This window comes from Salvelinus alpinus, chromosome 9 (genome assembly GCF_045679555.1).
Source record: "Salvelinus alpinus chromosome 9, SLU_Salpinus.1, whole genome shotgun sequence".
Lineage (NCBI taxonomy): Eukaryota > Metazoa > Chordata > Actinopteri > Salmoniformes > Salmonidae > Salvelinus > Salvelinus alpinus.
This window is the reverse complement of record NC_092094.1, coordinates 74212057-74239759: the sequence shown is the minus strand read 5'-3', so window position 1 is coordinate 74239759 and position 27703 is coordinate 74212057. Positions and strand designations below refer to the sequence as shown.

General features: G+C 42.7%; 1 protein-coding gene across 2 annotated transcripts in view; it reads left to right on the top strand.

Moving 5' to 3' along the window:
• The first annotated feature begins 12357 nt into the window (after positions 1-12357).
• The window catches only part of mboat2a (membrane bound O-acyltransferase domain containing 2a), an 86289-nt gene continuing 70943 nt past the window's right edge, over positions 12358-27703 (top strand). The window contains exon 1 of one of the 2 annotated variants that reach the window (XM_071327152.1): positions 12358-12580. In XM_071327152.1, coding sequence (XP_071183253.1) covers positions 12497-12580 — 84 coding nt within the window. In that variant the 5' untranslated portion in view covers positions 12358-12496. The remainder of the gene's footprint in view (positions 12581-27703) is intronic. The other variant, XM_071327154.1, reaches the window with a different exon arrangement.

The window sequence follows — 27703 nt, the reverse complement described above, 5'->3', positions numbered from 1 at the left end:
TTGGAGTATGACTGTTTGAGGTTGTGGACAGGTGTCTTTTATACTGATAACAAGTTCAAACAGGTGCCATTAATACAGGTAACGAGTGGAGGACAGAGGAGCCTCTTAAAGAAGAAGTTACAGGTCTGTGAGAGCCAGAAATCTTGCTTGTTTGTAGGTGACCAAATACTTATTTTCCACCATAATTTGCAAATAAATTCATTAAAAATCCTACAATGTGATTTTCTGGATTTTTTTTCTCATTTTGTCTGTCATAGTTGAAGTGTACCTATGATGAAAATTACAGGCCTCTCTCATCTTTTTAAGTGGGAGAACTTGCACAATTGGTGGCTGACTAAATACTTTTTTGCCCCACTGTATCCAGGTGTTGTGAGCCGTCAGCAATGCCTGAGCAAAGGAACCCGCCCATAATCTGCTGAGTTACTGGCCCAATATTAAGACCTCCCCCCTCTTCTTCCTCCCGCAATCCTCACCTCTCTCCTCCACTCATTCTGCAGTTGGCCTCCGTGGGCCTGTACGTATGCAAAGCAGGTGTGAGCTCAGTGGTAACCCCTAGCAACTGAGGCATATATTTACTTAGAACATCAACGTCACTGATGTCATGGACAACTAAAATATGTTTGTACCTCCTTGGTGGAGTACATGGGAAACAGATTCAGATGCCATGTGGTGTGATTACAGTAATATTACAGTAATATGGGCATAGGGATGCCAATCATGCTGTGCCAGTCTGGCTCACATCCACAATGATGAGAATATACAGGATGGAATGATGTTCCAAGCTGTTTGAGTTAAGCTTACACAGATGATACCGTGCATTACAGGGTGTTCAGTATTCTGTATTCTGCTTGTACTGGGGAAGCCATATGTTCAATGGGTGAAAAGGTGTTTGTCCAAATGGGTCAGACATTATAACATCACAATACATAGTCTACAACACATTTGGCTACATAATCACTCAATTATCTGTTTATAGGAAGAAGTGTGCCTCTTGACTTAAGTCTTAAGTCATCCTTAAAGCATCCTTAAAGCATTTCTTGGCCATCTTGAAGGCAGCTGTTGCCCTTTTTATCCGAAGCGCATCTGTATGGAGGCTATTCACCGTTCCCTCATGACGAAACAAAACAACACATACCACTGATCTGTGGGTTTCTCAGCTTCAGGTCATTGGTCTACAAACTAGGATCATAGACAGTGAGGATGTGTGTGTGTGTGTGGGTGGGTGGGGGGGGGGGGGGGGTTCTGTCTGGTTTGTTAGCTAAAGGCTACAACAGGTATTAACTGTAATACTGTGGTGTGATTTTTTTAACATGATGTAGTACCCGCAAAACACCAGTCAACGTCAACCATGAAGAGGCGACTCCGGGATGCTGGCCTTCTAGGCAGAGTTCCTCTGTCCAGTTTCTGTGTTCTTTTGCCCATCTCTAATCTTTTCTTTTTATTCACCAGTCTGAGATTGGGCTTTTTCTTTACAAATCTGCCTAGAAGGCCAGCATCCCGGAGTCGCCTCTTCACTGTTGACGTTGAGACTGGTGTTTTGCGGGTACTATTCAATGAAGCTGACAGTTGAGAACTTGTGAGGCGTCTGTTTCTCAAACTAGACACTCTAATGTACTTGTCTTCTTGGTCAATTGTGCACCGGGGCCTCCCACTCCTCTTTCTATTCTGGTTAGAGCCAGTTTGCGCTGTTCTGTGAAGGGAGTAGTACACAGCGTTGTACGAGATCTTCAGTTTCTTGGCAATTTCTCACATGGAATAGCCTTAATTTCTCAGAACAAGAATAGACTGACGAGTTTCAGAAGAAAGGTCTTGTTTCTGGCCATTTTGAGCCTGTAATCGAACCCACAAATGCTGATGCTCCAGATGCTCAACTAGTCTAAAGAAGGCCAGTTTTATTGCTTCTTTAATCAGATTTCAGCTGTGCTAACATAATTGCGAAAGGGTTTTCTAATGATCAATAGGCCTTTTAAAATTATACATTTGGATTAGCTAACACAATGTGCCATTGGAACACAGGAGTGATGATTGCTGATAATGGGCCTCTGTACGCCTATGTAGATATTCCATGAAAAATCTGCCGTTTCCAGCTACAATAGTCATTTACAACATTAACAATGTCTACACTGTATTTCTGATCAATTTGATGTTATTTTAATGGACAAAAAATGTGCTTTTCTTTCAAAAACAAGGACATTTCTAATTGACCCCAAACTTTCGAAAGGTTGTGTGCCTTTTGCTGATGAACAAAGAAAGCAAGAAGCACTGATCCTTCCTGATGGGAAAATCTAGAGTAGTGCCTCTGAAACAGATCACTATCCCCAGGATGGAGCTGATGGCAGCTGTCGTCACAGTCAAAGTTGACAAGATTCTGAGGCAAGAACTACAAGTCCCGATCAAAGAGTCTGTCTTCTGGACAGAGAGCACTACGTTGCTGAAGTACATTGAGATTGAAACTGCGCGTTTCAGGATCTTCGCGGCCAACAGGATTGCTACTATCCGCGAGGCTACAGAACCAACTCAGTGGAGGAATGTCAACACCTCAGTGAACCCAGCGGATCAAGCTTCAAGAGGTTTGACACTTCATCAAGAGTGAAGACTGGATACAGTCTGAGAGTCACCCTGAGAAGCAGAAGCAGCACATGCAGAAATAGAAAACAACACTGGATAAGAAAGCACTTACAGTGGAAGAGTTGGCCCAAGAGGAGATTGAGCTAATCCGCTTCAACCAGAGACAGAAGTATCCAGAAGAAATGAAAGCGTTGCAGAAAGAAAACACAAATGAATAGAAGTAGTCACATTTACAGGTTGGATCCTATTCTGCAAGATGGAGTATTGAGAGTAGATGGACAGCTGAATAAATCTGCTATGCAAGAGGAGGCTATACACCCAGCTATTCTGTCTAAGGACCTTTGAGTTGCCACTCTCATTCTTCAACGCATCCACAGAGAAGTTGGACACTGGACAGAACCGCATGCTCGTGAAGAAGCGACAGATGTATTGGTTTCCCAACACTAACTCAACAGTGAGAAGAATCCTCTCTGCAGAAGACTACATGCCAAAGCTGAAGAGCAGAAAATGGCAGACCTGCCAGAAGACCGCTTGTTACCAGACAAGCCCACCTAAGCTCTGTCCGCTACAAGAAGCAGCGTGAGAGCTCACTAAAAAAACAAGTTAATAATTGAAAGAAGAAAAATACAATTGAGAACACAAGACCAGGTTTTTAGTTTCGATTTATTTAGAGTTTCATGGCTCTAGTCTTAAGTTAATTTTAAGTAATTGGTATGCTCCCCGCCTAGACAATTTGGGGCTGTAATATCTGCTTCCAACTCACACTCTCAAACACGTAGATCCCCTGAACGCAGTTCACTTTCCAGCTCACACTCTCAAACAAATAGATCCCCTGAACGCAGCTCACTCTCCAGATCCCAATCACCTCAATTCTGATCACCTGTTCACACACCTGTATGTCATTATCACACACTGTTTAGTTCAGGTCTAGGCACCCCATCATTGTGAGGTATTGTTAGTTTTTGTGACACTTCTAGTCGGAGCGCTGGGTTTCCTGTAATTTAATCCTCCCGCGTATGATCGTTTTTGCCTGCCTCAAGAACGATGCCTATTCCCTGCCTGTACTTTAGCTTATCGGTTTTCCTGTTATAGACCTGATCTCCCGGACGATGTTACTAGCCTTTTCCCTGCCTGTACTGTTGCCTTTTTGGACCCTCTGTGTATGACCTCCTGCCTGCCCATGGACCCAGCTACCTGCCTCCTCCTGTGGTCCTTTACAAATAAACACCTGCTGCGCCCTGTACTTGAAACCAGCTCTCTGTCTCCCATCGTGTTCATTACAGGGGCCGGAAATGTAAGAGCCATAATATAGAAAAGACCATTTTATAATATCCACGTTGTTATAGTATTATTATTTGTGTACTTATTTGCATATTTGTTAATATTGAGAATATGTATCTATTTGGAACATTTAATTTTGATATTAGCATAGAACCCCCCCCCCCCCCATTAGAAAAGTAGAATGCTCCATAAGTTTAGTCCATGTGACTTCATGTCAGATGTCACCGCAGTAGGCAAGAAGTAGTCCATGGAGCAATACAGATTGAGGTGTTAAATACATATAAAAAAGGTCTGACAGACGTTTACATAACAGCTAGAAAGCATTGTATGACGTCAACAAACATGCTGGCAATTAGCTTAGCATTAGCTCAACCTTTTAAAAAACGTTATTTACACGTACATATCATGTGTCCATTACAATCTATACAAGAATCAGAATGTATGATTGTCACCAGTACTTGAAAATGTGAATAAAACAGTAAATACATTATGCTCCATACATACAGTTGAAGTCGGAAGTTTACCTACACTGAAGTTGGAGTCATTAACACTCATTTTTCAACCACTCCACAAATGTCTTGTTAACAAACTATAGTTTTGGTAAGTTAGTTAGGACATCTACTTAGTGCATGACACAAGTAATTTTTCCAACAATTGTTTACAGACAGATTATTTCACTTATAATTCACAGTATCACAATGGGTCAGAAGTTTACATACACTAAGTTGACTGTGCCTTTATACAGCTTGGAAAATTCCAGAAAATGATGTAATCAAATCAAATCAAATGTATTTATATAGCCCTTCTTACATCAGCTGATATCTAAAAGTGCTGTACAGAAACCCAGCCTAAAACCCCAAACAGCAAGCAATGCAGGTGTAGAAGCACGGTGGCTAGGAAAAACACCCTAGAAAGGCCAAAACCTAGGAAGAAACCTAGAAAGGAACCAGGCTATGAGGGGTGGCCAGTCCTCTTCTGGCTGTGCCGGGTGGAGATTATAACAGAACATGGCCAGATGTTCAAATGTTCATAGATGACCAGCATGGTCAAATAATAATAATCACAGTAGTTGTCGAGGGTGCAACAAGTCAGCACCTCAGGAGTAAATGTCAGTTGGCTTTTCATAGCCGATCATTGAGAGTATCTCTACCGCTCCTGCTGTCTCTAGAGAGTTGAAAACAGCAGGTCTGGGACAGGTAGCACGTCCGGTGAACAAGTCAGGGTTCCATAGCCGCAGGCAGAACAGTTGAAACTGGAGCAGCAGCACAGCCAGGTGGACTGGGGACAGCAAGGAGTCATCATGCCAGGTAGTCCTGAGGCATGGTCCTAGGGCTTTAGAAGCTTCTGATAGGCTAATTGACATAATTTGAGTCAGTTGGAGGTGTACCTGTGGATGTATTTCAAGGCCTACCTTCAAACTCAGTGCCTCTTTGCTTGACATCATGGGAAAATCAAAAGAAATCAGCCAAGACCTCAGAAAAAAAATTGTAGACCTCCACAATGTCTGCTAGAGATGAACGTACTTTGGTGCGAAAAGTGCAAATCCATCCCAGAACAACAGCAAAGGACCTTCTGAAGAAGCTGGAGGAAACAGGTACAAAAGCATCTATATCCACAGTAAAACGAGTCATATATCGACATAACCTGAAGCTACCTGCCTCCTCTCAGCAAGGAAGAAGCCACTGCTCCAAAACCGCCATAAAAAAGCCAGACTACGGTTTGCAACTGCACATGGGGACAAAGATCGTAATTTTTGGAGAAATGTCCTCTGGTCTGATGAAACAAAAATAGAACTGTTTGGCCATAATGACCATCGTTATGTTTGGAGGAAAAAGGGGGAGGCTTGCAAGCCGATGAACACCATCCCAACCGTGAAGCACGGGGTTCATGTTGTGGGGGTGCTTTGCTGCAGGAGGGACTGGTGCACTTCACAAAATAGATGGCATCATAAGGGAGGAAAATTATGTGGATATATTGAAGCAATTGGGTCTTCCAAATGGACAATGACCCCAAGCATACTTCCAAAGTTGTGGCAAAATGGCTTATAGACAACAAAGTCAAGGTACAACTAAGTCAAGGTACAAACCCTGACCTCAAGCCTATAGAAATTTGGGGATAGAACTGAAAAAGCGTGTGTGAGCAAGGAGGCCTACAAACCTGACTCAGTTACACCAGCTCTGTCAGGAGGAATGGGCCAAAATTCACCCTACTTATTGTGGGAAACTTGTGGAAGGTTACCTGAAATGTTTGACAAAAGTTAAACAATTTAAAGGCAATGCTACCGAATACTGATTGAGTGTATGTAAACTTCTGACCCACTGGGAATGTGATGAAAGAAAGGAAAGCTGAAATAAATCATTCTCTCTACTATTATTCTGACATTTCACATTCTTAAAATAAAGTGGTGATCGTAACTGACATAAGACAGGTGAATTTTACAAGTATTAAATGTCAGAAATTGTGAAAAACTGAGTGTAAATGTATTTGGCTAAGGTATATGTAAACTTCCGACTTCAACTGTAAAATGGATAAACTTTTGTATGTTTTATTTAGCGTCAGACTCACTGCTTTAAAAACAATTAAAGTAGAAGGCTGCGCCACTACAGCTAGTACTACAACTACAAGGGTTCCGGTTTTGGTCAAAGAGCTTTTACAAAATACAGTCACAGTAATGCACAATTGTAACCAATACACATCCCAATCTCTGACAACAAAATTTGTAGATTTCAAACTCTACCGTGAACAAACCATAAACTATATAATTTATCTCTCGCTTTACATGTCAGCACAAATTTATCTCAAAATCAATATTGTAGTCTATAACAAATGGTTCAATCATCATATTAAGAAGACCTATTTTATAGACACCGTTGTCATAACACATAATTAACTTGGCTCCTTGTTGAGAAATACCAGCTAGCACATTTGGTTCCTTGGAAGTTGTGGGAAGCTATGTTTTTGTTTTCACGTTGGTTGTGGGAACGAAGCCATAAGGGTCGTTCCACCTCAAAAAGCCAAAGAAAGAGGATTTCAACACCCACCATCTCAGATTGTTCTGAAATCATTTCTGTAGATAGAAACATAAGATTTTATTATAGAAAATGTTGGTCCAAATTGGATGGCATGTACTATACTTATTGCATATTATATGAATCCTATAATTTTAAAATTGCCAATTTGGGTGCAATCAATTAGCTTAATTTCTCAGATCAAATTACTCTGAACAAAAATATAAACGCAACATGTAAAGTGTCTGTCCCATGTTTCATGAGCTGAAATAAAAGATCCCAGAAATGTACCATGCGCACAAAAAGCTGATCTCAACCTTCCCCAAATGTTGTACTGCAGGACAACACATACTTAAAAGTGAAGCCATGCACAGCAAAAAAATGTTGGTCGGGCCTTTTAAAATCACTGTTTGTTTTTTTGCCTACTTCTGTTTTTTCCAGCATTCAGATTTCCCCTTTTTTCTGTTTTTCCCCTTTTTTTCACTTTAATTTTGTATAAAAAAAAATAAATTTTTTTTTTTGATTTACTGAGTTCACAACAATGCTTAAACCACATCAAGGGATGACTTTCTAGGTCTGGGAAAAGTCATGTTAATTTTAGTCTATCTAAACAGACCCCATTTCAAAGGAAACAAGCACTCATTAAGATCAGGTGTGGCCAATTAGTGGTCAAGGCCAACACACTTAAGATAGAGGATAGAGCATTTTCTTGACGCTGAGAATGGAATGTATATGTTTTTAAATAACATTCTTAGAACATTACTAAAGTTCTCTTGTGGTTGTTATGGAACGTTTTCTTCATGTTCTGAGAATTCTGATCTAACGGATGTTAAAGAGATTGAACGGTACTTTGGCGACTATTAAGTATTTTTTAAAGCTCCCGCTTTGGGCTGGATGTGTCAATGTATAGGTCATACATGTAGAATCTACGAGCATAAATACTGTCCCCATGTGTGCCAGTCCCATAGTATTTCGAGTTTCAGACAGCAAGCTTCAGCCCCTTACCATTTGAGTGAAAGCTAGCGAAAGGCCTGCCCAGTTATTCAATAACATTGCAGGGTGGGCCAAAGGCTTAGTGGACACAGGCAGAGCGAGGGAGAAAGAGAGACTTGGTGCAAATATCTGCACATACAGTACCAGTCCAAAGTTTGGACTCATTCCAGGGTTTTTCTTTATTTTGTACTATTTTCTACATTGTAGAATAATAGTGAAGACATCAAAACTAAGAAATAACACATATGGAATCATGTAGTAACCAAAAAAGTAGCCACCTTTTGCCTTGATGACAACTTTGCACACTCTTGGCATTCTCTCAACTAGCTTCATGAGGAATGCTTTTCAAACAGTCTTGAAGGAGTTCCCACATATGCTGAGCACTTGTTGGCTGCTTTTCCTTCACTCTGCGGTCCAACTCATCCAGAACCATCTCTATTGGGTTGAGGTCAGATAATTGTGGAGGCCAGGTCATTTGATGCAGCACTCCATCACTCTCCTTCTTGGTCAAATAGCCCTTACACAGCCTGGAGGTGTGTTTTGGGTCATTGTCTTGTTGAAAAACAAATGATAGTCTCACTAAGCGCAAACCAGATGGGATGGTGTATCACTGCAGAATGCTGTGGTAGCCATGCTGGTTAAGTGTGCCTTGAATTCTAAATAAATAACAGACAGTGTCACCAGCAAAGCACCCCCACACCATCACACCTCCTCCTCCATGCTTCACGGTGGGAACCACACATGCGGAGATTATCCGTTCACCTACTCTGTGTCTCACAAAGACACGGTGGTTGGAACCAAAAATCTCAAATTTGGACTCTTCAGACCAAAGGACAGATTTCCACCGCTCTAATTTCCATTGCTCATGTTTCTTGGCCCAAGCAAGTGTCTTCTTATTATTGGTGTCCTTCATTAGTGGTTTCTTTCAGCAATTCAACCATGAAGGTCTGATTCTCGCAGTCTCCTCTGATAGTTGATGTTGATATGTGTCTGCTACTTGATCTCTGTGAAGCATTTATTTGGGCTGCAATCTGAGGTGCAGAGGATAATGAACTTATCCTCTGCAGCAGAGGTAACTCTGGGTCTTCCTTTCCTGTAGTGGTCCTCATGAGATCCAGTTTCATCAATGTAAAAAAAAATCAAGATCTTTGAACGTTTTTTCAAGTGCAGTCCCAAAAACCATCAAGCGCTATAGTGAAACTGACTCTCATTAGGATCGCCACAGGAAAGGAAGACCCAGAATTACCACTGACCTTCATGTGTTAAAGTAATGATGGACTGTAGTTTCTCTTTGCTTATTTGTGCTGTTCTTGCCATAATATGGACTTGGTATTTTACCAAATAGGGCTATCTTCTGTATACCACCCATACCTTGTCACAACACAACTGATTGTCTCAAACGTATTAAGAAGGAAATAAATTCCACAAATGAACTTTTAACAAGGCACACCTGTTAATTGAAATGCATTTCAGGTGACTACCTCATGAAGCTGGTTGAGAGAATGCCAAGAGTGTGCAAAGCTGTCATCAAGGCAAAGGGTGGCTACTTTGAATAATATAACATTTAAAATTTATTTTGATTTGTTTAACACTTTTTTGTTTACTACATGATTCTATATGTGTTATTTCATAGTTTTGATGTCTTCACTATTATTGTAGAATGTAGAAAATAGTTAAAATATAGAAAACCCCTAGAATGAGTAGGTATTTCCAAACTTGACTGGTACTGTATGTGATGTAGTACGCAATTTTTGGCGAGCACTTTTGGCTCATGAATGCTACTTTCAAACCTACTGGCTGAAATGATACAAAAGTTCATCAGTAGATCTTTCATGTGTAGAATTCAGTAGTTTTTTTTACTTTCCCAGAATATTGCCAAGAATTGACAAAAGAGAATCCTACATTCTCTGAATATTCTGAGAACCGCTTAAGTCACACCATTTTTGAGAACGTTCCCAGAATATTGTAAAAATATGACATTAAATAGAAGCACATGTGAACTTTTGTGGAATTTTCTGCGGAAGTACTGAAATTCTAGCAGAAGAATAGTGTTTTTTAACATTCTCTGAACAATTTGAGAACATTAACAAAAATGTAATTAAATGTAACCATGTTTTAACTTTTAGCAAGCATTCTATTAAAGCCATGAAATACCAATGTGCTGACAATGTGCTGACAATGTTCCAACGCCAAGCAACTATTCTGTACCATTCCCAAAAAGTTGTGGGAAGGTTGTATGCAAAATAATTGTAGGACAATCATGCTCTCAACAAGCTCTAAGGAACATATGGTTCTCAGATGGTTGCTGTGCTTGCTGGGAAGAGATATTTTTTATCCACCTCTGCACTGCCATGATGATGTAATGGCAACACATAAGAACATGCTTGTAAGTAGTGCCCCCTATTGGATTTCTATATCAGTACACAACTGAAATGTGGCAAGTATTACTGTTCCTAGTTTCAAGTTTTAATGTCACATTCAAAAGTAGAGTGAAATGCCTTTCTTGCAAACTGAAAACCCAACAATGCAATAATCAATAACTATGTATTACTAGAAAAAAAAATAGAAATAAGAATAAGAAATTTGAAATCAGAATAAAGTAAGTAAGCATACTATACACAGGAAACATTTAAAAAGTCATTCCAATACCATATTTACGTGTGCAGGGATACTGGAGTGATGGAGGTAGATATGTATAGGGGTAAGGGGACTAGACAACAGGATATACAGTAGCATCATGTTAAATGTCTTGTCTTAGAAATAATAGCACTAATCTATTAAGTCTCATAATTTGCTTAGCGCTCAAGCTACATTGCAGTATTTATTAGTGGATCTACCCTTTGCCAAGTTGAATGAAAATAACTACACCATACCAACGAGGATCTCACTATGACAGATTTCAGTTGAAAACTCAAAATGTCTTAAGATATTAAGAGCAGAATGAACCTGGAGACCACTTAAAATCCTCCCTTCTACTTGCAACTCCATCATGCCTGTCGGAACACCACAGTCACGGCGATTTTTCTCTGCTCATCTCAGTGGAGAAAACTGTGTCATGGCAACTGGCGTGCTGCTACAAATTAGTGTGTCTCATAGGGCTGTGTACAGAGGAAGAGGGGGTGCAGTCTGTACAAGCAGCATGACATACTTCCTTGTCAAATGTCAATCATTCCTGTTGCTGTCAGTTGGACATGTATCCACTGGTACAGAGGAAAGTGGAGAAATAAATAATTCATAGATTATAATTAAGGTTGTAATTGCCTCTTTAATATGTCATTTCTAAGTAACCCACATACCTGGTCATTTCTGTATCATAAAATTAAGTGCTACCAGAGAGTCTGAGTATCTTTTCCCATTATGGTAATTTCAATTCTACTTGAAGTGGTGAAAAAAATATATAAATACCCATATCACTTTGTCAGCCAAAAATAATAGTTCAGATTACATACAATTCATCAGAAACAAATTTGTGATAACCCCGTTGGACGATTTTGTCGTTTTCAGTGAGGGTCCAATTATAAACACTTACACAGTTTATGGGGAGAGCATCACTGGGCAGAATGAATTTAATTATGGTATATAAGGTGAATGTGCCATATGTGATGTGCAATGCAGGCATACTTGTCAGCATTGTTGCAATGTATTGATTTGTTTTTTTTTTGTCTAAAAATTGCCACCAGATGGAAATCACGCGCTGAATCTGTAGTTTACACTCAAATAAAGCAGTAGCAGTTGAAATGTTCAATTTAGCGTGATTTCATCCTGGAGACAAAACAGATTGCAAATAAGTAAATGAAACCAGTATTGGCAGGTAATAGTTTCATATGGTCATCCAAAAATTAAACCAAGCTCAATGGGACAACAATAGAGGGGAAGCAGAAGATACACAGTAAAAACATTTCCCTGATACTGTAACACTGTAACAGACATTTGAATAATTTTTGTAAAATTGTTCTGCTGAACGTTCATCCTTATGGCAGAAAATGGAACGCTGTACTCAAAACAACTCAAGACTCGGAAATGTCACACCAATGACCAAGGACCAATGAACTCAGAGTTTCATGCTTGGAAAGTATCGGAATAAACCAATAAGAAGCTCTATGCAAAAATCGTTCGCACATTTTTACTTGAACGTTCCGAGTTGTCTTGAAAGCACAATTTCTCTTCTTCTTCGAAGTTTAACGGCGGTTGGTATCCAATATGTTGCATTACCGACCCCAACTGGACTATAATATACATCCATTATACTTTTTGAAAGAAAAAGGGAAAAGGATAAAAACGAAAAACATGCATATTCTCTTCTCCAAGTGGAATGCCACATATGTGCATGGGAGGAGTCCACATGAGATATCGACAGCATTTGATTCGTTTGGAAAAATGTACATAATCGTTTCTGCTCCATCCACATAAATCTGATTGGTCACTTAAAAACATTTTTTCCACACCATAGGCCCAGAGATGTCATGGGGGGCTGGGAATATATACCTCCGCCCACACTGTCTTTGTTGTCGTTGGTACTGTGGCTTTTGGTGGTGTTGAAACGCAGAAGACAACCATCTAGCCTGGTACCCCTTCGCAGCAGAAAAAGCACTTTATGAGCGGAGGAGAGTGAATCTGCGACGGCGAAGGGGAGCACGGACTCAATCATGGCTACCGAAACGACATCGTCCTGCACTGGCTCCAATTTACTGCAGCCCATAAGCGAGATAATCAATCTTCCGCTAGACCAGGTAAAAGTTGTGAATTTAAATTAGTTTCTATCTCCTTGGCATTGACTTGTTACTGTAGGAAGCATGTTTTCTGAAGGAAGTGGTGAGCATACGTTGTAGCTAGCCCTCGATCAGAATGCCGCCTAGTTTTCGAGAGCTACATTGTAGCGTGCTAGCTGAAATAACCTGATTGAATGCTGTCTTAATCAGAAAGTCAGAGACTTAATTCACTAGAGATTGTTGCATTATTGTAAAATTTCTTAGACCTACTAATATTCTTTACATTTATGAAGTGGTTGGAGAATTGGTTAGCTTTACCTCGCGCATTACTGAATGTTTTGGATTGTCAACTGTATAATAATGTTACATAGGCCTTGCTTATTGAAAGTTAGATTCATTCAACACTATTTCCAGCTTGGCTGCGTCAGTGTTGCAAAACGTGTAACTTAACCACTCCATTTTTTTCAAACAGACAACTGGTCTACAAAATGAAAAATCCTCTCAACCGAGTAGGCCTGATTCGTCATCCCTTTAATCAATTATATTGATACAATGTCTCCTGGGTAATCGCTTCTCATTTTAATGCGATTAGACTACCACCATTCGTGTCAGACTGCTGACGTAGCCCACCAATTGTGTAACAAGGTGTGGTCCACTGATAACTATTGCAATATGGGCCTATCAATCAGACAATATTGTGAGTAGTTGTTTTTGACGTTGTACTCAAACACACGCACACACTGACAGCGGGCCTCGCTGCTCCTCTGCTGTGTCACTGGTATGTCTCTTTTGATGGTGCTGCTTGCTCATCACAGCGCACGTTGAGAAAAATAGTCACCTCTGCAACCATATCAAACTGTATCCTCCAGAGATCCCCTGGAGTTGTGTACAGCAGCATCTAAACTCAGCAAAAAAAATAAACATCCTCTCACTGTCAACTGCGTTTATTTTCAACAAACTTGTGTAAATATTTGTATAAACATAAGATTAAGCAACTGAGACAAACTGAACAAGTTCCACAGAAATGTGACTAACAAATGGGATAATGTGTCCCTGAACAAAGGGGGGTCAAAATTAAAAGTAAGTCAGTATCTGGTGTGGCCACCAGCTGCATTAAGTACTGCAGTGCATCTCCTCCTCATGGACTGCACCAGATTTGACATTTCTTACTGTGAGATGTTACCCCACTCTTCCACCAAGGCACCTGTAAGTTCCCGGACATTTCTGGGTGGAATGGCCTTTGCCCTCACCCTCCGATCCAACAGGTCCCAGACGTGCTCAATGGGATTGAGATCAGGGCTCTTCGCTGGCCATGGCAGAACACTGATATTCCTGTCTTACAGGAAATCACACACAGAACGAGCAGTATGGCTGGTGGCATTGTCATGCTGGAGGGTCATGTCAGGATGAGCCTGCAGGAAGGGTACCACATGAGGGAGGAGGATGTCTTCCCTGTAACGCGCAGCGTTGAGATTGCCTGCAATGACAACAAGCTCAGTCCGATGATGCTGTGACCCACCGCACCAGACCATGACGGACCCTCCACCTCCAAATCAATCCCGCTCCAGGGTACAGGCCTCGGTGTAATGCTCATTCTTTTGATGATAAACGCGAATCCGACCATCACCCCTGGTGAGACAACCACGACTCGTCAGTGAAGAGCACTTTTTGCCAGTCCTGTCTGGTCCAGCGACGGTGGGTTTGTGCCCATAGTTGTTGCCGGTGTGTTAGGGCCTATAGGCCCTCAGTCCAGCCTCTCTCAGCCTATTGCGGACAGTCTGAGAACTGATGGAGGGATTGTGCGTTCCTGGTGTAGCTCGGGCAGTTGTTGTTGCCATCATGTACCTGTCCCGCAGGTGTGATGTTCGGATGTACCGATCCTGTGCAGGTGTTACGTTGTCTGCCACTGCGAGGACGATCAGCTGTCTGTCCTGTCTCCCTGTAGCGCTGTCTTAGGCGTCTCACAGTACAGACATTGCAATGAATTGCCCTGGCCACACCTGCAGTCCTCATGCCTCCTTGCAGCATGCCTAAGGCACATTCACGCAGATGAGCAGGGACCCTGGGCATCTTTCTTTTGGTGTTTTTCAGAGTCAGTAGAAATGCCTCTTCAGGATCCTAAGTTTTCATAACTGTGACCTTAATTGCCTACCGTCTGTAAGCTGTTAGTGTCTTAACGACCGTTCCACAGGTGCATGTTCATTTATTGTGTATGGTTCATTGAACAAGCATGGGAAACAGTGTTTAAACCCTTTACAATGAAGATCTGTGAAGTTATTAGGATTTTTACAAATGATCTTTGAAAGACAGGGTCCTGAAAAAGGGACGTTTCTTTTTTTTGCTGAGTTTACCTCTCAGACCGTAAGCAGTCACTAGGAATAACTGTTTCAGAACCCATCCACCTGAAAAAACACCAAGTTGGTCCCTCCAAACAGCACCCTCTTGTTTCTAATGATCAGCTTTCATCTGTTTCACAGGCTCTGCTTTTATACCACCTCTGGTGGAAAGATCGATGGACGTTTTCGCAGCCACCTGCATGTCATGGTGCCCGTATTTTCCTCCTCGTCTCTAATCTCTCTGGGATCGCACATTTACAAACGAGGAGATGAGTATTCTGCTCAACAAACACTTTTTATAATATATATATTTTTTTAACCTCAGTCCCACTCACCAGGGAGAAAAAGGTTACCTTAGTGACTCATTCTAACGTTCCCTAGGGAACTACAGGGAGCTTTGTCCTGGCCTACTTAAAAGCCTTCGGGTCGTGGGAGTTTACCTGCAAAGAGCATGAGCGGAATCTGCCAACAGATTGTCCATTAGGTGAAGAGAGTTTGGCCACTACAGTTTCAACCAAAAGGCAAGATCACGTCATGAAATGGAATACAGGGAGGGTCATAATGTCATTCTCTAAAGTTTGTCATTCTCTACATTAAAAAAAGTTACCTTTTTATTTAACTAGTTGAAGTTAAGAACAAATTCTTATTTACAATGACGGCCTAGGAACACTGGGGTAACTGCCATGTTCAGGGGCAGAACGACAGATTTTTTTTTTTAATACATTGGCAGCTCAACCTTTCGGTTACTTGCCCAACGCTCTAACCACTAGGCTACCTCCCGCCCCAAAACCATGACAGGTGGTTTATATTACCTCAGATGTCTAAGGCCCAAATATTCATAGTCTCTTGATCTACTACTCCCTCCTGCATGTGCAGACAGGAATGTTCCTCAAATTGCTACCTCAGTTTCAGCCTCACACGGCTCGTATTCAGGTGGTAGCTATGGCTCATTGCCTCCTCTTTGAAAGGTCGCTTTGTGACCCATGTTTTCTACTTAGCCTAACTTGCATAATGGAGTTGGGTGTGGCAGTGTGATGCCTGTAAGTGCCAGTCACCACCCTGAATATAGCCTTGCATGCCTCGCATGGGTAGGAAAAAGGAGAGGTTTTGTATTTGCGTGCCTGTGCACATGTATGGGCACTATGTTCCCTATGGGACTAGGCACCGGGCTGGCCTGTGTTGGGTCTATAATGGGGAGTACAGTTCTCTTGGTGTAGACCTACTGTGATATTGTCCCTCCACATGCACTGCCTTACCCCTTTTCTTCTGTACACACCTTGGGGGGGGGGGGGGGGGGGGGGGACCTTTCATGTGAAAATCAGGGAAGTGTAATCATGACACGTTCAGAAGTTGCAGAGAATGCTCAAAGTGTCAGTTGAATGTCATACAGCAAGGTACATAGAGCTGCCATAATTGGTAACACAACAGCTTTTGTTATAGTAAATTACAGAGTAAATGATATATATATATATATATATATTTTTTTTTTCTTCTATCAACCCTTCCATGTATGATGGAACATGATAGTTGAACGTAGTGGAAAATGTGCACCCTGAAGTCCTTAACCACAGTACAAGGCCAGACTTAAAGGCTTTTGTTAGCTCCTCATATTACTCTGCCCAGCCTATTGTTGTTCAAATGAAGTTCTAAGCCTCGGCAGAACGTCACAACGCTCCAAGGCTGTGCTTTACTCCTCAGACTTCATAGCATATCAATGCTCAGCCTGAACTTGAAGCAGCAACCATACTTTTCTTCTGTAGCAAAGCACACAATGTACCAGTGACGCTTCATATTGTATGTTGCTGCTGTGCTTGTCATGGGCCTACTGTGTTGTCACTTCCCTCTGGTTTGTACAGTAATTGAGGAAGGATGGTTGCGTGTCCCTTAGCCACCTAGTGATGGCTCCGGCAGTGCAAGGCTAAACTCTGATTTCTCAGTGGAGGCTCATTCCCTTCCCCTCTCTCTAATTGGTGCACCTCAAGGGAGTGTATTTGTTACAATAGATTTTTGTTGTTGTTGTGGCTGCTTACTTGCTGCATACGTACCCAAGCACAATGATGAACCAGTGTGATTTCTACAGGCATATGGGTAGTGTTGGTCATAACAAAAGAGCTTTACAGTCTTTAGAAGTTAGATTGTCTAACTAATAGCCCAAATCTTAACCTCTACGGGATCGGTGCCCCCCCCCCCCCTCCCCACGCCCTCGGGACGGTTGAGCTAACGTAGGCTAATGCGTTTTTGCATGAGGTTGTAAGTAACAAGAAAATTTCCCAGGACATATACATATCTGATATGGGCAGGAAGCTTAAATTCTTGTTGATCTAACTGCACGGTCCAATTTACAGTAGCTATTACAGTGAAAGAATGCCATGCTATTGTTTGAGGAGAGTGCACAGTTATGAACTTGAAAATGTATTAATAAACCAACTAGGCACATTTGGGCAGTCTTTATACAACTATTTGAACAGAAATGCAATGGTTCATTGAATCAGTCTAAAACTTTGCACATACACTGCCATCTAGTGACCAAAATCTAAATTGTGCCTAACCTGGAATAGTACATTATGGCTTTTCTCTTGCATGATGATGGAGCAGCTCTAATGTGTTATTCTCCTACATTAATTTCACATTTCCACAAACTTCAGTGTTTCCTTTCAAATGGTATCAAGAATATACATATCCTTGCATCAGGTCCTGAGCCATCAGGTCCTATGTCATTTTAGGCGAAAAAGGGACCGACCCTTGAAAACACTATCAACTGTTAAATTGGGGTTTATTTACATTTTCAGTAAATCGATGCAAACTTTGTAAAACTACAAAAAGGAGCAGGCACCTCCCTCCAAACCCAGTATTACTGCTCATTACTCCAAACCCTCTCAGTATTACTGGTCATTACTCCAAACCCTCTCAGTATTACTGGTCATTACTCCAAACCCTCTCAGTATTACTGGTCATTACTCCAAACCCTCTCAGTATTACTGGTCATTACTCCAAACCCTCTCAGTATTACTGGTCATTACTCCAAACCCTCTCAGTATTACTGGTCATTACTCCAAACCCTCTCAGTATTACTGGTCATTACTCCAAAGGCCAATCACTCTTTTACTCTGAACAAATCTCATATCGCTCTCAGAGCAGTCAGATTTGGGCCAAATGACCTGTATTGATCAGATTTGGGCCCATTACGTAAGAGGGAGAATTTTTGATCTTGTGTCGCAACTCATTGGTCGGTGCTTGCCGTCATGTTTCCTGACTTGGTGATTCTGCTTATATGCTACCTTTTTTTTTAAAGGTCGAACTGACCAGAAAAGCTGGCTGGCTATTCTCCAGCTAGAGTAACTTTTTCGTTCAGGCCTAGATTAGACTGTAGTCTTAGAACGTGCCATTTTAGTCAACTCTCATCAGCATAGAAACTGGCTTGCTGTGATTAACTGTGGATTAACATTACCTATATTATATGAATGCAATGATTTGTTTATTCCTTCCACCGTTATTATGTAGCTCAACAGCCTGGTTTCAGAGCATTTTGTATTATTCTGTACATAAATCCGAGACACTCCATTTAGTATGGTATGTGTTCATTTGAGGATGTCCATCACTCATTTCGTATGCTGTGTTACGAATTACAATTCGCAAAATGTGATATGTCACGAATTCTAGCTAGGCGGCTAAAGTTAGCTAGGTTAGGCGTTCGGGTTAGGTTTCCCAAATCAAAGTTTATTTGTCACGTGTGCCGAATACAACAGGTTTAGTAGACCTTACAGTGAAATTCTTACTTACAGGCCCTAACCAACAGTGCAATCTTTAAGTTAAAGGTATTAGGTGAACAATAGATAAGTAAAGAAATGCAAATAGTCTGGGTAGCCATTTGATTACCTGTTCAGGAGTCTTATGGCTTGAGGATAAAAGCTGTTGAGAAGACTTTTGGTCCTAGTCTTGGCGCTCCGGTACTGCTTGCCATTTGGCAGTAGAGAGAACACTCTATGACTGAGGTCGCTGGGGTATTTGACCATTTTTAGGGCTGTCCTCTGACACCGCATGTATAGAGGTCCAGGATGGCAGGCAGCTTAGTCCCAGTGATGTACTGGGCCGTACGCACTACCCTCTGTAGTGCCTTGCGGTCAGAGGCCGAGCAATTGCCGTTCCAGGCAGTGATGCAACCCGTCTGGATGCTCTCGATGTTGCAGCTGTAGAACCTTTTGAGGATCTCAGGACCCATGCCAAATCTTTTCAGTCTCCTGAGGGGGAATAGGCTTTGTCATGCCCTCTTCACGACTGTCTTGGTGTGTTTGGACCATTCTAGTTTGTTGTTGATGTGGACACCAAGGAACTTGAAGCTCTCAACCTGCTCCACTACAGCCCTGTCGATGAGAATGGGGGTGTGCTCGGTGCTCCTTTTTCTGTAGTCCACAATCATCTCCTTAGTCTTGGTTACGTTGAGGGATAGGTTGTTATTCTGGCACCACACTGCCAGGTCTCTGATCTCCTTCCTATAGGCTGTCTCGTCGTTGTCGGTGATCAGGCCTACCACTGTTGAGTCGTCTGCAAACTTAATGATAGTATTGGAGTTGTCTGGCCACGCAGTTGTGGGTGAACGAAGTACAGGAGGGGACTGAGCACGCTCCCCTGAGGGGCTCCAGTGTTGAGGATCAGTGTGGCAGATGTGTTGATACCTACCCTCACCACCTGGGGCGGCCCGTCAGGAAGTCCAGGATCCAGTTGCAGTGGGAGGTGTTTAGTCCCAGGATCCTTAGCTTAGTGATGAGCTTTGAGGGCACTGTGGTGTTGAACGCTGAGCTGTAGTCAATTAATAGCATTCTCACGTAGGTCTTCCTTTTGTGCAGGTGGGAAAGGACGGTGTGGAGTGCAATATAGATTTTATCATCTGTGGATCTGTTTGGGCGGTATGCAAATTGGAGTGGGTCTTGGGTTTCTGCGATAATGGTGTTGATGTGAGCCATGACCAACCTTTCAACGCACTTCATGGCTATGGACATGAGTGCTACAGGTCTGTAGTCATTTAGGCAGGTTGCCTTAGTGTTCTTGGGCACATGGACTATGGTGGTCTGCTTGAAACATGTTGGAATTACAGACTCAATCAGGGACATGTTGAAAATGTCAGTGAAGACACCTGTCAGTTGGTCAGCACATGCCCAAAGCACACGTCCTTGTAATCCGTCTGGCTCCGCGGCCTTGTGAATGTTTACCTGTTTACAGGTCTTACTCGCGTCGGCTACGGAGAGCGTGATCACACAGTCATCCGGAACAGCTGATGCTCTCATGCATGCCTCAGTGTTGCTTGCCTTGAAGCGAGCATAGAAGTGATTTAGCTCGTCTGGTAGGCTCTTGTCCCTGGGCGGCTGTGCTTCCCTTTGTAGTCCGTAATAGTTTGCAAGCCCTGCCACATAAGACTAGCGTCAGAGCCGGTATAGTATGATTCAATCTTGGCGCTTTGCTTGTTTGATGGTTCGTCGCAGGATTTCTTGTAAGCTTCCAGGTTAGAGTCCCGCACCTTGAAAGCGGCAGCTCTACCCTTTAGCTCAGTGCAAATGTTGCCTGTAATCCATGGCTGCCGGTTGGGGTATGTACTTAGTCACTGTGGGGACGACGTCCTCGATGCACTTATTGATAAAGCCAGTGACTGATGTGGTGTACTACTCAATGCAATCGGAAGAATCCCAGAACATGTTCCAGTCTGTGATAGCAAAACAGTCCTGTAGTTTAGCATCTGCTTCATCTGACCACATTTTTTATAGACCGAGTCACTGGTGCTTCCTGCTTTAATTTTAGCTTGTAAGCAGGAATCAGGATGATAGAATTATGGTCAGATTTGCCAAATGGAGGGTGAGGGAGAGCTTTGTACGCGTCTGTGTGTGGGGTATAGGTGATCGAGAATTTGGCAAGTAATATTGACGGTAACGGCATCTTTTCCACACGCCTTCTGCGAATCCTTACGAGGCACCCCGCTCTGTGTCCTCTGTACCTGCCTCCCTTTCTCTTGCCAATAACTGGGATGTTGGCCATGTCAGGTGTTGGCAGTATATCCTGTGTGTCCTGCTTGTTGAAGAAAAAATCTTTGTCTAATCCGAGGTGAGTGATCGCCGTCCTGATATCTAGAAGCTCTTTTTTTTGGCGTAAGATACGGTAGCAGAAACATTATGTACAAAATAAGTTACAAGTAATGCGAGGGGCAAAAAACCCCACATTTGGTTAGGCGCCCGTAAAACTGCTGCTATTTCTCCCGGCGCCATTTTACAGTGAGTTAGATTAACCCTTTGACACGTACGAACACATGGGTGTCATCTTTTCTACAGTGGATACTGCAGCGTACTCTCAAACCTGTGTCAAGAACGTCCAGTTACGATTGACGCAATAGTCAGCATTTGAGCTGGTCACACTTTTTTCACAAACAATTTGCACAAAGTCTTTTTACAACATTTTATGTCCTCAATGTGAGCAGTTTATTTTTTATATATATATATATATATAAATCGTCTGATTTAATCGGTATCGGCTTTCTTTGGTCCTCCAATAATCGGTATTGGTATCAGCGTTGAAAAATCATAATCGGTCGACCTCTACTGTGGATAAACCAATGTAATATTAGCCTATTACGTTAGATCTAGTTTTTATGTTCTAGCCTACCTTTTTCTAGCAATTATCAATGATACTCATTTAAACTCTTGTGAACCAGTTCCAATGCTGGATATTAACACGAATACACTGTAGCCTTGAAAGGTACCACTTCTTGATGAGTGGTGTTGTATGTACCTCTCAGATATGAATGGTTCAATGTTTATTCTCCACAGCCCCTGGCCATGTGATGCGGGCTAGTGCTAAAAGTCTGTCTGTTCCATTTTCTAAACACTTCAGCCTTCCCTTTGCCATGGCAAGTGGTATCCTAGCAACCAGCTTTTGTGTTAACGATATAGCAATATTATACAGTTTCAGAATGTTTATTCCTCTTTTTAATTTTCTCTATGAAACCGGAGTTGGATTATGTACATTAACACCAGTGCTTATGTCTTGCCATCATTTGACTGACTTATGGGAGTTCAAACCATCAGACCCCTGACCTGTCGACATGCACGATGTGAAATGCATACGCTCTGCTTACTGGTCCAGGATCAGCTAATTTAGTGTAACCTTCATACCGAGAGAGGAAATCCAGTGAAACCCTCACACATTGGAGGAATCGAAGAGACCTGTCTGTTTTTAGTCAAAGATCCTCCCATGTATGACTTGCCTTTTCAAGCATCGTTTTGCAACTTCCAGCCCAGCTATAAAAAGGCCCAAATCTCCTCCTGACCAAACCGAGTCATCAGACTCTACTGTAAACCACTGTCTTATGTATGTGAAAACTCAGGTCAAATCTATTGAGTTACATATGCCTACAGAGGCAGATTTTCGCCTAGTTGAAATAATATTGGACTAAATTCACATTGTGTGCAGGTCTAGATCTGTTCCTGCCCTGATACTATCTCACTCTGCATGTAGCTATTGGGGTCTGTTCGTTAGCTGTTTCACAAGTTGAGTAATTACGCAATTGGAAACGTGTCTGTCGGTTAAAGGTTTATCGTAGCAATGAAGTCATCTTGCTTGCATCGCTTTCTGGGAACGTTACCCCTCCAACACATGCCATTAAACAGCCGTTCAGTGGGATAGCGCTGTCCTCCGCTGATGAACAAGACAACACTTTCACAATCACTGCCATTTCCCCTGAGGTTTAATTTTACGCACTGAAGGGTTTCATTTGTCAGCTGACTGGGGATAGACTCCCTGTCTGTGGAATAACCTTCAGCAAACTGCAATAGTTGCCAAACGCATAGCAGTCTAGGCCTACACCTTGTTTATGATAGTGGCTGCTATGATTTAAGGTAGCCGACTAAAAGCACTGTATTAGGCTAATCGTAGCGTATCTCTTTCTTTGTAAGGGATGATTATTCTAATGCTTTTAGCATTAGTAGAGGCTAGCCTATTTGTTTGGCTTGCTGGTGTTCCTGTTCCATTTTGCCTGTATTTGTTTGAGATGTAGGCTAGGCTAATGTTCTTTTGGCCAGTGTTACATTGTATCAGTGTTGCATTGGATATTAGTCATCTGAAGGCTAGTGTGACGTGGATATAAGTCATTGGGTTTAACGATAGGGATGTTGCTGATTAAAAAAAAAAATATATATATATTTTTTTTTATATTAAATGTTTTTATTAAAAAAATATTTTTTTAAATATAATATTTTAAATATTTTTTATCCCCCCCAACCTCACGTCCTCATTCTAATTTGAGGGAGCAGCTATGTCCAAATGGTATCCCAATGGACAGATACCCAACGTGGGATTCTGGCCAATGACATCGAGACCTCCTTGAAGGTGGTCCAGGGTAATTGATCCCGGTGTGTAGCTGAGGGTAATAGCTGTTCATTTAGGATGCTTAAAATGTCCGTCATGGTGCTTATTTGTTGTGACCACAAACTGGAATTAAACCTCTGCAGAGACAATGCACACTGATTTTAAAAGGTAATTTCTCCCACGTAGAGGTAAGAAAAACAAGTGGACCTGACAAAATCAACCTATGGAAATTCCACCACCAATATCCCTTAACAGGCAGGATTTTCACTGGTCTCACCTGATACAAGCAAACCGTTTCAAAGGTACAAACGGATGATCTATCATGTGACGATAGCCAAAAGCAGGTTAGCGGTCTGACTTGGATTACCACAAGGTCGCTGAACGAGTGACAAAGCTGGTAATGAGAAACACCAAGGAGGATGTATTAAATAAGAGAGAAAGGATGTGAGGAACAAAGGCAGCAAGGTCTTTTTAAGGTGTAAATGCTGGACAAGTGTGAGCGATTTTCAAAGCTATTTTACAGGCCTACTGCTGAGCCAGCGTTGCGAAACCGCACACCTTTGAACTTTCTGTACTGATTTAATGTTTACAAAAGGATTGTGACTAAGGCCGTGTGTCTGAAATAAAAAGAGAACAGTGGAAGTTGGGTTACGCATTTCAAACATTAACACCCAAGTGCAGGCTGTTTCTCAAATGTGATTTATTTTTTATTTTTTTCTCTCAGCGTTGTGTGAATTGAAAGGGGAGACGGTCAGCCCATTCCTCAGTCTCCCCACCCAAGGGTGGTCACCTGAAGCATTACAAACCTTTGAGTCACTGCCGCCACACTAGGCCCCTGACATACAATGTCCGAAGACAAACTCCTCTGCAGCACTGCCAAGAGGCAATCAGCTGGTTTCCTAAAGCCAGGTTGGTGTCACTGAAGGGGCCCCATTGTTGTTTTTTACCGGCGGCAATGACTTGGGCTCAAACCCAGGCATCGACCGCGGCTGTCACCCAGGCACTACTGAAGTGAGTCAGGCTCCATGCTCTCTCCCCAAAGGCCCGAGAGGTGGATTCTAGAGTGTGAACTTGCCCTCACCCAGGATAAATGGAGTGGAATCATATTTGAACAAGTGTGTTAACAAAGTCCTGGAAAGACCTGAGGAGTCACTCCACTGTAAGTACACCGCTCAATGGTGTCGATGTACATGTACCTACTAGCCTACAGTACATTTCCAGGAGCCATTTGCCACTATACTTGTTAAAACAGTCTGCTTTGTCAACTGCTTCCTGATCTCGGGCTATGTTTGCTTCCATAATTGCCGATGTAACGATCACGTAAAGCCAGTGTACACAATGACATGAGTGTAGTGGTACAGCAGTTGTAAGTATTATGTAATGATATGTACTCGCAGGGGAGCGAGAGGATTGTACTCTGAGCCGCTTGGGTCGGGCTGCTGCAGCACACTCGGAGCAACGGGACAACAGAGAAATAAACGTCAATATAAAACTATTGGCTATTTGGACTGTTGCCAGAACCATCCACGATCCTGTTAAGGCTGTGCAACACGCCCCCTGACCGACTAGAACACCTCACTCCCGCGCTAGCTTGACGGCCCCTGAGAGGACTGCATCGGTGCCATTAAGTCATATTAGCCATTTATAAGTCAGTGGAGCTGAGAGTTATGCGCATAACTTTGGAGTCATCAAACAATGGCCATTTGAGAAAGGAAAATGGTAGGGAGGGGGCAGAAACAAAGGCACATTCACTGAGTACATAGAAACACTGTACAGCTGTGGATGTAGACACACAAACAAACAAGTTATATTGGCCATTTTTGTGGAGGAATATGTGAAACAACCCACATAGGCCTTCTCTTCCTGTATTTTTCTTTGTCTGCCCCCCCCCCCATCTCTCTCTCTGCTGTCAAATCAAATAACATTTTTATTTGTCACGTGCCGAATACAACAGGGGGTAGGCCTTACCATGAAATGCTTACTTACAAGCCTTTAACCAAAAATGCAGAGTAAATAAACTAAAGTCAGGGGAAAAAAGTACCACAATAACGAGGCTACATACAGAGTGAATGTGCGGGGGTACAGGTTAGTTGAAGTAATTGAGGTAATGTGTACATGTAGGTAGGGGTAACGTGACTATGCATAGATAATAAACAGCGAGTAGCAGCAGCATAAAAAATAAATCAAAGGGGTCAATGCAAATATCCCGGGTAGACATTTGATTAACTGTTTAGCAGTCTTATGGCATGGGGGGGTAGAAGCTCTTAAGGAGCCTTTTGGACCTAGACTTGGTGCTCCGGTACCACTTGCCGTGCGGTAGCAGAGAGAACAGTCTATGACTAAGGTGACTGGAGTCTTTGACCATTTTAAGGGCCTTCCTCTGACACGCCTGGAATAGAGTTCCTGGATGGCAGGACGCTTGGCCCCAGTGACGTACTGGGCTGTACCCACTACCCTCTAGCGCCTTGCGGTTAGATGCCGAGCAGTTGCCATACCAAGCAGTGATGCAACCAGTCAGGATGGTGGAGCTGTATAACTTTGAGTCTCTGGGGACCCGTGTCAAGTCTTAGGTGTTGTGCCCTCTTCTCAACTGTCTTTGTGTGTTTGGACCATGATCGTTTGTTAGTGATGTGGACACCAAGGAATTTGAAGCTCTCGACCCTCTCCACTACAGCTCCGTCAATGTGAATGGGGGCGTGCTCGGCCCTCCTTTTCCTGTAGTCCATGATCAGCTCTTGTCTTGCTCCTGTTGAGGGAGAGGTTGTTGTCCTGGCACCACACTGCCAGGTCTGACCTCCTCCCTATAGGGAGGTCTCATCATTGTCGGTGATCAGGCCTGCTACCATCGTGTCGTCCGCAAACTTAATGATGGTGTTGAAGTCGTGCGTGGCCATGCAGTCATGGGTGAACAGGGAGTGCAGGAGGGGGCTAAGCACGCACCCCTGAGGGGCCCCCTTGTTGAGAATCAGCGTGGCAGATGTGTTGATGCCTACCCGTACCACCTGGGTGCGGCCCGTCATAGTCAGATGCTATGTTTACTATCCATTGACATTGCTACAAAGCTACTGCATGGAGAAGCTTGTAACCATAAGCCAAACACCTTTATCAGTCAAAGTGGATTTTATGGTCAAACTGACGTATCCTGCCCTGAGTAGCCTTACTTAACCCTCACCATTTCCCCATCCCAGACCTCCACACAAGAAACTCTGTGTAAGGCACATATGTGTCAGGAACCTAAATAAGTCTCTCTGTTTGGTCTGGGTTAATGTGTTATATTTGGGCAGCTTGTCACACAAATGATGACCGGGGCCTTGTGTTTAGTGGGAGCAATTTTATTTTGAATGTGGTCGCTTTCGGTATACGAAGCTGCCTTTTTGACAAGAGAAAGTATGCAGTGAGAGAAGCTTGCTCAGTCTATGCTAACAGATTTTATGGGTGGTTGCAGGTTCATTTTTATTAGGCCTCACTCCATTTCTCAATACCCATGATCCAAAGTACACACACCCTGGCTCTGCACTGGCAGACCTTTTGTGTACTTGCATGGGCTTGTATGTGTGTATTTGGCTGTGCCAGAGAGCAGTGGGGCAGGGTGGGTGGCAGAATGTACTAAGTAAGGTAGTATCTCCTGTAAGGCTGTGTGCTGGCAACACTGTGAGGAGTACCTGATGATCGTCTGGCTATTTATAGCCAGGCCGTAGAGCCTGTGATCAGTGGATCAGCACAGAGATGAGGGCACCGCAGTCTGTGTGCGCCAGTGGTCCTTTCTTTGTGCTGGCGAGAGGTCATTTTTAAAGGAGATGATGGAGCTCTATGCTACACTGCACATTTCTCATTTCCATTCAGCATTACACTACGTCAAGCTATCACTTTTTTCCCCCCCAGGAGCACATGCATAGCGAACTGTCGGAATAAATCCAAATGTAGGCCGTTCACAATTGCCGGACATTTTGTCAGTCCGGGTTTGTCCCGCTTTATTATTTTTGTTGTTAAGAGTACATTGTACCCTCACAGTGAATACACTTTAGTTGCATTGAGTGTAGACTAAGGCTGTGCCTCTCTCATTGCTGATGAAATCCTGATTGTCAGGGTCTGCCTTGGAGAGCTCCTCAAGTCATGACAGACGCTGCTTCTCTCTGCTCTTACCCAGACGGAAAGCTGAGCCATGGCATAAGCCAAACCCCTGTCTGGCTTCTAGTGTGCATGTGTGTGTGTGTGTGCATTCGTGAGTGTCTGCGTGTGAGTGGCATGTTTGATGTTTAACCAGAGCAGACATGCCACCCCTGCCTCTCTTTTTTCGTGTCTCTTACTCTCTTTCCCCTCTGGTAGGGCGAGGAGGATGCCTTGAAGGAGGATGTTATTAGGTTTGAGAGTTGGACTACTTCATTTCGAATACATTTTTGTGGCCAGTAGTATGTGGAAAGGTGTGGCCCTTCCTTGTCTTTGACACTGAAATAGGAATTCG